Source organism: Botryllus schlosseri, chromosome 14, assembly GCF_051294905.1.
Source record: "Botryllus schlosseri isolate E-star chromosome 14, Bs_hap1, whole genome shotgun sequence".
Lineage (NCBI taxonomy): Eukaryota > Metazoa > Chordata > Ascidiacea > Stolidobranchia > Styelidae > Botryllus > Botryllus schlosseri.
The window spans coordinates 658,068-669,564 of record NC_137249.1 but is presented as its reverse complement, the minus strand read 5'-3'; the positions used below and the strand labels follow the sequence as shown (position 1 = coordinate 669,564).

General features: G+C 39.5%; 1 protein-coding gene across 1 annotated transcript; it reads left to right on the top strand.

Annotated features, from left to right (window-relative positions):
- Window positions 1–915: 915 nt before the first annotated feature.
- LOC145455659 (transmembrane protein with metallophosphoesterase domain-like) lies at window positions 916–11,363 on the top strand. The gene is made up of 7 exons (XM_080333644.1): window positions 916–2,006; window positions 3,080–3,219; window positions 5,095–5,205; window positions 7,413–7,472; window positions 7,558–7,663; window positions 8,669–8,808; window positions 9,266–11,363. Exons 1-7 carry the CDS (start codon window positions 1,504–1,506, stop codon window positions 9,454–9,456), a joined length of 1,251 nt encoding a protein of 416 aa, XP_080189770.1. The 5' UTR covers window positions 916–1,503; the 3' UTR covers window positions 9,457–11,363.
- Window positions 11,364–11,497: the final 134 nt, after the last annotated feature.

The following is an 11,497-nucleotide window of genomic DNA, read 5'->3' as shown; positions in this document are numbered from 1 at the left end:
ACATCCAGAAGTGATCACCATGAAACCAATAAATGATTCCCATGAACATGTGAAAATTTATAAACGTCAAAATGAATTGTTTTTCGCGTTAGGATTAGGGCCAGGGGAATATTAGGGTGGGTTTGGGTCAAGGTTGGGACATCCTGAGATTAGGGTCGGGGTGGGAGATATTAGGGTCGTGGGAAGGGTTTTTTGGGGTTGGGAAAGGGGGTATTACGATGGGTTAGGGTCAAGGTTGGGATATCCTAGGATTAGGGCTGCGGAAGGGGTTATTAGGGTGGGTTAGGATATCCTAAGATTAGGGTTGCGGGTGAGGGTGCTAGGGTAGGTTAGGGTCAAGGTTGAGTATCCCGAGATTAGGGTTAAATTTGGGCTCAGGGTATCCCGAAATTAGGGTTTGAAATATTGTTATCTTCCCTGCCAACTCTGATCTTAGGATATCCTACCCCATCATTGACCCAAACCCCCCTTCCCCATCCCTAATATTCCCAACCCTAATCTTGGGATATCTTAAGCCACCCCAATATCCCCTCCCCATCCCTAACATCTCCCGACCCTAATATCCCCAAACCTAATCTTAGGATATCCTAACCCTAACCCACCCTAATATCTCCCTCCCCATCCCTAATCTCCCCAACCCTAATCTTAGGATATCTTAAGCCACCCCAATATCCCCATCCCTAATATCCCCAAACCTAATCTTAGGATATCCTAACCCTAACCCACCCTAATATCTCCCTCCCCATCCATAATATCTCCTGACCCTAATCTTAGGATATCCTAATATCCCCCTCTCCCATCCCTAATATCCGTCTATCCCACCCCAACGCGAAAAACAATTCATTTTGACGTTTATAAATTTTACTGTGTTCATGTGAAACATTTGTTGGTGTCACGGGGAACACTGTTTCGATCTGGGGCGTATATCGAAGAAGCGCCGATTAACAGGAGGTTTGGTCATCAATACATCATCATAATTCATTATCATTGATCATCAGTTAATTATTCATTTTCATCATTTCAAAACACCTCAATACTTACTGCGATACAATGAAAAGATAGGAAACGACTTGGAGTACCTTAGTCTTCGAAATGAGACACCCACCTGGGCCTAAGGCGATTGCATGCTGCAAAATAAGGTCAGCTGGTCAGTTGCTGCTATACATGCAAAGTAAGGTCAGTTCAGGCACTATAATAACCATATCTCTAAGGACCCTATCACTCTGAGGCCAATGACCCCAAACCCCTATGATACTTACCCAATGGATCCCAACCCTAACCGGACCCAATCCCTATAATTATAATGACCCTCAACCCTAAGGACCCTGACATTATTGTACAGCACCGACTGTCATGATTTTGCATGTAGCCTAACGACTGCAGTATGATCTTGTGCATATGCAATCGCACCAACCCAGTAGCTATGTTGCAAGATAGATGACACGCGGCACGTAGCGACGACGCACACAGATTTCTGAATGTTCTTTTTCCTAGGCATATATCATGAAAGCTGCATCAATTATTATCGGGTTGATTTCAATCATATTGGTGGATTTCATAGTTTTCAAGAGCATCGACGGAAAGAAAAAATACAAGCTCTATCGAATCCAACTGAGCTTGGTTGTTCATGCGCTTCTGTTCACGCTATCGCGGTACTTTTGGAGAAGATTATCACCCTTGGCTCATTCAAAATCTGTTGCCGGGCTATTATGGAGGATATTCCTTTTGACATTCTTTGTAATGTCGCAAATGGGTCCGATCTTTAGTTTTTACAACACCAAAGATCCGATGAGCGTTGCTTGCTTTGCTTGGATATGCTGTGCATCTGAACTTTTACTGTTTTTTGTGGTTGGGCTTCTGGACCTTCTCTGTTTCTTTTCGAAGTATACGAAGGTTTCAAAGTCTTTTTCAAGGACAGACGGATGTATGTGGACTTGTGTTATCGTCACGATTCTTTATACATCGTTTGGATACTTCAATGCCATGTCTCCGCCTACAGTTGTAAGGTTAGTTACCATCACAAGTTTTTGAATAACCCTAGAATGGAAGGATCAAATAGTAGTGTTGACCATGAGGTGGTCAAAGTAGCCATCGTTAGTAATCAAGTAGCAGTATAGAAGTTATGTTGTAGATTTGTACCCAAAGAGAAGTAGCCAAATGTGGTGAAAGTAGAAGTATCTATTTCCAAGATAGGGGTAAAAAGTAAGCATTCTAGAAGTACTCAAGTAGAAGTAGGCTAAGTTGCATTATCGCACTACTTCATCAAATGGTTGTGGTTTTAAACTACTACTTTTCAGTTTTCTAGCTAAAACTAATCCTAGAATATGTACTTCTCACTACTTGTCTACTTATCTAGTTGAAGGCTACTCGATTGTGGATTTAGATCGTTTTTTTCTACTTCTACTCGAGTATCAGCAAGTCAAGTCATTACACAAAGTGACTCAAGCTGAGTCATATTTCATAGTTGCGAAAAGCAGGGTTGTAATGACTCGAGTCGAGACTCGACTCCAGTCGTTATTTTTTATTGACTCGAGTCATTTTGTCAGATGCGTAAAATGACTCGTCTCGAGTCAATTTTTGTATTGACTCGACTTGTACCCGAGTCATCGTGCATGACTCAAACCGAGGCTTATGACTCGAAACTAGGACGGCCAAGACTGACATTTCATTGTAATTTCGTAGAAAAATAAAGTCACCATATGATTGGTATTTCGTCTATCAGTCCTGATACTTGGAAAATAGGGCCAGAAACTGTTGGGACTGAGGAAAATGACGATATGAATGCGAGCCATCTACATCACTCTAGCAGAGTTTTAAAATAGTGGGTTAAACTGGATTGAACTCAAAACTGAACAGTGAACACAGTGACTTGGACTCGGACTCGAGTCAAAACACTATGACTCGGACTCGTCCCTCTACTGACTGACTAGGACTTGACTCGGTAGTGAATTGAAAATGACTCGATTCAAACCTTGATTCCAATCCATTTTAACTATTAGTTTAGTCAAGTCACTCAAAAAATGTGCCCAGGACTGCGTCAAGGTATTTCGATTCATCTTTCACTAAATATATATTCCAGGCAAACTATTCCAATTGCGAAACTGCCAAAATCCATGGATGGAATGACGATAGCTCTGTTATCCGATATTCATTTGGGATCCACGGTAGGATTTACAATGATGGAAACAGCTGTGAAAATCACAAAGGCACTGAATCCAGGTAGCGTACATATTTTCACAGCAACCTAACTAATGACTTGACTCGACTCGAGTCAAAACTATAAAAATGAGATTGACTTGTGACCAATGCTCCCTCTAATTTTTGACGAGTCTACGCACACTCACTGCGCAGACCCCTGGACAGCAGTGCGTAAAAAAAAAGGTCATCACTTTGGATTTTCTGTGCGCAGAGACAGTGTCGGTACTGCGCACTGTGCAGTAGGGCTCTGCAAAAATAACTTTATTTCTCAAATCGTACTGGCTACTTGATAAAATTGCTAGGTTACCTAATTTAAGCCTACACACCAAATTTGGTTCTATTCCAACCAGTAGTCGCATTGCTACAGCAGAAGAAAGTTTCTATTTATTATATAAAAATAAATGGAAAAAATAGAAACTTTGTTCACCAAATTTGGTTCAATTCCAACCAGTGAAAGCGGAGTTATGGCCGTCGAAAAATTTGGATTACGAATAAAATAGTATTTATGGTGACCAATTCTTCAACTATTTATTATAGTGGTGCCCACCGTAAATACTATTTTATTCAAATTCAAATTTTTCGACGGCAATAACTCCGCTTCCACTGGTTGGAATTGAATCAAATTTGGTGAACATCGTTTCTATACACAACCTAACACTTTCATGGGGTGAACAGAAAATTTTCAAATTTTTTGCTACTTATTTTAGATATAAATAGAAACTTTCTTCTCCTGTAGCAATGCGGCTACTGGCTGGAATTGGACCAAATTTGGTGTGTAGGCTTAAATTAGGTAACCTAACAATTTCATCAAGTAGCCAGTACGATTTGAGAAAAAAAGTTCATTTTTGAAGAGCCCTAGTGCGCAGCTGAGAGGGAACATTGCTTGTGAATCGAAGCCTTGTGACTTGCTTACAATTACAACTGTGTTGTAAATAGTCTCGGCTTCCCACTATAACTATGATCATTAGGGCGTTTTTTTTTGACCTAAAAAAAGTAAAATTTTGACCTAAAAAATCAAAATTTTGACTTTTTTTGACCTAAAAAAACTGAATTTTGACCTAACGTATGCAAATTAGGTGTTTTCCCACATAATGTTAAAATTGTACCACTTATCTTCATTTCTGGTTGGAACTGACTGTCCTAACGAAGTAGTTTGGCCTGAAAAAACGTTTTGGCTTAGAAACAGGCAACTTTTTACATGAAAAAAACAACATTTTAACGAAATCTGGCCCTATGAAGAATTCCAGTGGTTACAATATGTATTATGGTAGAAATAATTGAAATATTTTGTAGTACAACGAGAGATACTTTCCTACATTCTTGGGTAGAAAGTGCACGTCCTTACTAAGAAGCTTGCCAAGGACGTTCAACAGCAGGAGTTGTTGGCTGACAACACTCAAGTTGTGCGTACACTGCTGTTGCTGGTGACACACCTTGTTGCTTCATTCTGACAATGTTGTCTACATCACAATTTTTCATCATGCGCTTCTTAATGTAAGAATGATGCGATGCACAAGAAGTCTTTCTTCATTTAGGATATTGCGGTACGTTGACCATAACACCATGTCTACCTATTATTTGTTTTATTTGACCGTTTATGATTCACAATGGGCAGATGATTAGCCGTTTACAACGGTAGGCCTATAAAATAGGCTAAAAGCGGTAAAATATCAAATTATAAGTTCACCGACAGTGCAAAATCTACAATACAAACAAAATGCAGACGTCAAAACTTTTTTGACTTTATGAAAAATTTTGACAAATTTTGACCTAACGCTACAATTTTGACAAAATTTTGACAAATTTTGACTTGTCAAAAAAAAAACGCCCTAATGATCATATGTTTGTGTGCATTTTAAATAGTTTTCACTGAAATTTTACGATTGGAACATTTAGACATTGTAGTCCTTGCCGGGGATCTAACTGACGGTTCTGTAGAGGAATTGAAGGAAGCCGCCCTTCCGTTAAAGGATATTTCTGCACCTTACGGCTCTTACTTTGTCACAGGTGACCACTGCTTTATATCATTTCTATTAATTAAAAGTCTGGTCTTTCTCAACTTTCGACGATAGTCTACAAGTAACTTGCATTTTTGAATCCTAATATATAGTTTATTGCCAAATACTGCATCATTCAGGCCAATGATAATACGGTATCCAACTAGACTTGTACAAACTACCAATATTGCTAGTTGACGGTCAACTAACTAATGTTTTTATTAGTTCAGTTCTAGTTATGGATTTTGAAATGTGAGTAGTTCTAGTTGCAACTAGAAAACACTTGTTGGCATTTAGTGTAACTCTTGATACCGGCGGTCTGTTGTGTGATGTTCTTGCAGTCAGTTATTGCTATCTCAGAGTCATCACTACTAGCAGTGGCGTAGCCGGGGGGGTTTTGGGGCTCGAAACCGCTCCCAATTCAGCCGATAAAGATTTTTAAAGGTTGTTAGTTATCTAGTTTTATTTGCGAGCTTTGAAAAGTGAGTAGTTCAAAGTCCGGGTATAGCTGTGAGTTTTGAAAAGTGAGTAGTTTGACTTCTAAGTATAGTTGTTAGTTTTGAAAAGTGACTAATTATAGTTAGGTCTCCATCCAACTCATGGTTTTTCTCATATCCAGTGACATATAGCCCATATGGCATATATGTATTAGATGCTTAGCATTTGTATTCTTTTTAACCCTTTTCCCGCGGGTGGATCCTATAGGATTCATGCACAGTTTTTCACAAACACGCTTCAATCAATTAACGACATCTTGCGTTGTAGTGGTCATAAACAGTTACAGTTATCGTCTATAAATAGATATTGTCAATACGCATGCGACGAGCTATATATAATCCATTGACTTATCGCAAAACCTGTTCGGAATGCAGATTGAATACAGAAAAACGTTTCCCGCAAAATACAATCTGTAGCTCAGTTCGCCTGAATGAACGCTGCTCATATAATCCCTTGTATCTTTCGTTCAACACGTCGTAAGCAGACGCAGTTGTGGTTTTAGAGTAATTGTTGATCGAAAGAGTTCATTGAAACCATAATATCGGAAATTAGTTGGATAGAACACGCTTCAAATTGGTGTGAAATGAAGCAATGTTCCGTTACGTGACAAATGCCGCCCACGTGTGAGCATTGCCGCATAAGGTCATATACATTCACTTACGATTGCCTAATACAGTTGAATTTCGCACACATAGTTAGATGCAGTCTATAACACTTCAACACGATCAGTATCACTGAGTTTGGTCTTATATAAGTAACCCGACGCCAGTTCTAAACACTGTAGAAATGGGTGTGTAAGTTACGCGAGTATACAGTACCCGCGCCTGTAATAACAACACCATACAGACAGTTGAATCATCCGTTTTAGATGTTATACGAAGTTACTGTAGACTTCAATGAATAGATGTTGATCATATGCCCATATACTGACGAACCTGTATCGGACAATCGATGTGTAGAACATGTTTCAAATTGATATGAAATGAAGCAACAAGAGAAATCGCGCGCCGATGAGAAGTGTCTAACAAGGCAATATATTTACTTACGATGGCCTTGTGCAGTTGCAAATTGCACATTTTGTTAGTTATGTACGATCAATCGTATCTATAAGATCAATAACATGGATTTGGACTTATATAACTAGACCAGGCAAAGCCGAATAAACGCGAATTACAAGGCGCGTTGTCTCTACCGCGATGACGTAATCGACGGCGGCCGTGAGTCATGCTTATAACGAAAACTTTCCAGTCTCAGTGCGCTCGATTGCGTGAAGGTATAACGCTCAGTAATGTCTTGTTTGAATGCCGAAATCGATATGTAAGATAACCATGTGGACATTCACCATGGGAAGGATTATGTATTACGTCAGATGAAAACGAAAAACAAAGTTCCCCTTTTACTTTAGAGAAATCGCGTAGACTTGTTCGGATATCACCGTCACCTCTCTCGACCGAGCCTTCCGAGTAGCTCAGTTGGTTAGGCAGCTATTTTCTGATTACGGCGATACATTGGGCGTCGGTTCAAGTCCTGTCGTTCGCATTTTATGAACATTTTGGTTGATGCATTAAAATTTGGCCTGGCGGCCGACTGCGGGAGTAGGGTTCATAAAGTTGGAGTGATATCGAATTTGGGTATTGTCTTTTTTTATCAGTTAAAGAAAAAACACAATATTTGAAGTTTGAAATAATTTTTATGTATCACAAAATACCGTTTCCATAGGCAATCATGAATATTACACGAGCGATGTAGAAAACTGGATGGAGCTGTTGGAGTCTTTTGGTAAGTCTCGCCTAAATTAGGTTTCTGAATCAAAATAATTGACTGCTATAGCCATCGGCGATACGTTGACACTCAATCATTTCAGGGTTTCACGTGCTTCACAACTCAAACTTGAGGATCCATTCCAAATCCAACAAAAACGACTGGTTTTGTATTTTTGGAACTGACGATAAGCAGGCGGAATTAATAGGGTGAGATCAGTGGCTTTGCTGATAATATCGAGACGATATCACACTGTGTTAGAAATATCAGTATCAGTATTTTTGGGTAAAGAAATATCGTGACGTCAGAGCATAGTAGGTCGGAGACAGGGTTGTAATGACTCGACTCGAGTCATTTTATCAAAATACAGAAATGACTCGACTCGAGTCAATTTGTGTATTGACTCGTCTTGGACTCGAGTTATAGCGCATGACTCGAGACGCAGACGGCCAAGACCTAAATTTCATGGTAATTTAGAAGGATACTAAAGTAACCCACTATCGGGATTTCGTCTATAGGTACTGGCACTTGAAAATGCGACCAGAAAAGTGAAGAAAATTAGTATATTATAAATGCGAACCATTCGATATCACCAGTTTTTAAAAGTTTGTTTAACAAGACTTTAACTGCAAACTGAGCAGTCAACACAATGACTCGGACTCGAGTCATAATACCATGACTCGGTCCTCCGCTCGCTGACTTGGATTCGGACTTGACTCGGTGGTAAATTGAAAATGACTCGAGTCAAAACTATAAAAGTGAGATTGACTTGTGACTTGGTTACAACCCTGGTCGGAGAACTATAATGTCCGACTGGGAATATTCATCTATTCCTTGTAGCTTACAGGTTTGCAGTTGCAGCCTTTCTAGTTTATTCCATGTCCAAACATATAGCAATGACTGTTAAGCTGTTCAAATTAATGCTTCGAAACAGAGTTGAATAACAAAATTCACAGATTTTCCAAATTAGATTTTAGCAAGAAATTCGATGAGAATTGAAGTGAGAGCATAGAACCAATTCACAAATTAGATTAGATCACAATCTAAGAGCTATCTAGTCCAATAATTAACTAGTTGTCTCAGTCTGCTATGAGAGTGAAATCATCACTAAGCGAGATGCCATATCTTTTGAATATCGGCTGGGCGCTAGTTACTATGATAAATCTCATTACCATCCACCCCTTTGGTGCAACTAATCGATTTCTGTATGGCAGCTATGAGGGGCACACGGTCAACCTCACGAAAGCATTCTCAGGATGTGACGAGCACCACGCCGCTATACTGGTCACACATCAACCCAACATTGCAAAGAGAGCTCTCAATATGAATATACCGTTGCAACTCATATTATCAGGTGAGAATTTCTGAACCACTGATATGGGTGTATCTATTTTGTCAATGTGGCTAGGTAGCTATCCTTTTTTTAAATTCTGCTGGCTACCACATGAAATTAGCAGCACAACAAATTCGACTCAATTCAAACCTGGTAAAGCGACGTTATTCAAGTACGATATTTGGGATTTGAAAAAAATATTATTTACGGTGGCTAATTTTTCAATCATTTATTATAGATCTACCCACTTCACTTCAACAGGTCGGAACGGAGCCAAATTTGTTGTGACACATTTTTCAGACAACCTAAAAATTTCACGGGGTAGCCAGCAGAATTTAAAAAATACATATATTTTTAGGCATATATATTTTTTAGGCAATTTGTCAAGTAGCGAGTTATTTTTGAACAACCCTGGTGACCAATAGATGCAACATACAACCCTGTGCTATTTAATATATAACACCTCCGTTCTGCACAGGTCACACGCATGCCGGTCAAATCTTCCCGTTCTCAATCCCAGTTTACTTAGGAAATCCTTTCTACTCCGGGCTGTATCACTACGATTCAAAACGCTACGTCTATGTATCGCAAGGCACTTATTTCTATGGATGGCCGTTGAGAACTGGAAGCTATAATGAAATCACAAAAATTACGTTGAAATCTCTGTAAATGCTGTTGCTCGTACTTTCATCAGGTGTGATGTTCCGTGATACAACCTTTCCAAAAACTGATGAAGATCTTATATATATGCAAGTGTGTCATCCAAAATCTGTATGAGTTTGTCAACCTGCAAGTTCATTTCTGTTGGTACTTGATATTATTTCATGTTAGCAATGGCTTGATCTGTGAACACTGAACAGAAATGGAGTAATATTCGTCTAAGCTGAAGTTTTTCAACCTGTGAGTTCATTTCCTGGTATTGGACATTTTTTATGCTGTGCTCCAAGTGTTTTTTAGGTTAGCCATATATATATATATATTAATATGTACAATTTTTGTCAAGCAACGTGATTTATAGGACTGATTTTAATGTTAACAAGTAGGGATGGTGTGAACCTCTGAAAGGTTCAGGTTCGTGTGAACGCGAACCTTTTTGAAAGGTTCTGTGTGAACGCGAACGTGAACCTCATGACGTCACGTGACGTCATATTGTTAATTTCAACCCTACATCTCAGTGAAGTGATATATATTAATATACACGATACCTAGCGACTACTCGGGCCACATAATGCCACAATGCTGAAGTATATTGACTTTTTAAACTTCGCCAAATGTATCAACTGGAGCAATCAAATGATATAACAATCCCATAAAATCAATATCTTCCGTCGCTTTGCCAACAATTTCGACGAGGACTTGCACGGGAATATAAGCTTACGCCTTGGCGGTCTAGGCAAGACCGGGCAATTTATTCGGCGTCTGAGTGTTTCTACGTTGATATTGAGCAGTTTAAAACGGATTTTACCCCAGTATCCACCACCCCAATCGCACGGATTTGGTTTTTATGATACAACAAACACATGACATCGAGATGGACCCCGTACGCTTGTTAGATTTCTTTACATCATACAGCGCGATATCAAGTTCATTGGTTGATTGAATAAGTATCATTCGCTGACTACCTACATATGGCGTATTTCGCTCTTCATGTTGTGTGATTGTGGGTCACACAGCAGAGAGTGTCTAAATATTCACAAACAGAAAGCAGCATATTTCGAGCAAACTTTTGTAACAAAGCAGGGAAATTTTTTGTGATTGTCAAGGTGCATGCTCGTTTAGTGATGATTTTTTATGCTGCCAGTGCCATGCATAGAGTGACCCGCAATTGAAATGCAGTCAATTTCAACCAAAGACGATATAATGGAGTAAAAATTGTTGTATATGAAAAAGGTTCACACTGCAGAACCTACCAAGGTTCGTTTGTGAACGTGAACCTCTAAATTACCGAGGTTCACACACAGAACGCGAACGTGAACCTCATGTTCACACCATCCCTATTAACAAGGGACATGCATCCACTGAATAATATTCTTACTTACACCAATTTAAATAGTACTTCTCTAGCCGATGGTTCGCAGTTTTGTGTATCACGTTTGTCTAATATACTTTTGCACCAATTTGATGTTAACAATGGCTTGATGTATGTTACGAATGTCCGACCAATGAATACTTTCCAGATGTTTGGCTATGCATTACATTTTTGCGAATTGTAGCGCTTCTTCGATATACGCCCGAGATCGAAACAGTGTTTCCCGTGGACACGTTAAAATTTTGTAAACGTCAAAATATTTTTCATTTGCATTTGAATAGACGGATAGGTTGCGGGAATGGAGATATTAGGGTTGGATGTGGGTTAGGGTATCCCAAGATTAGGTTTAAGGACACGATATCTAACCATAATATCCCCCATCCCTAATCTTGAGATACCCCAACCGCAACTTTGACCCTAACCCACATCCAACCCCAATACCCCCCTCCCCAACCGTAATATCCTCCCTCCCCCAACCCTAAATCCACCTCTCGCCTAACCCTAATACCCCCTCCCCCACCCCTAACCCCAACTTTGACACATTAATCCTAATATCTGTCTCTCCAATGGCAAAAAAAATTATTTTGACGTTTATAAGATTGTATCGTCCTCATGAGAAGCACTTGTTGGTGTCATGTGCAACACTGTTTCGATCCCGGGCGTATATCGAAGAAGCGCCGT

Coding starts and splice junctions, on each gene's coding strand:
- LOC145455659 (XM_080333644.1), top strand. CDS start 1,504: ATGAAAGCTGCATCAATTATTATCGGGTTGATTTCAATCATATTGGTG. Junction 2,007..3,079: donor TCTCCGCCTACAGTTGTAAG/GTTAGTTACCAT, acceptor TATATATTCCAG/GCAAACTATTCCAATTGCGA. Junction 7,664..8,668: donor AAGCAGGCGGAATTAATAGG/GTGAGATCAGTG, acceptor TCTGTATGGCAG/CTATGAGGGGCACACGGTCA.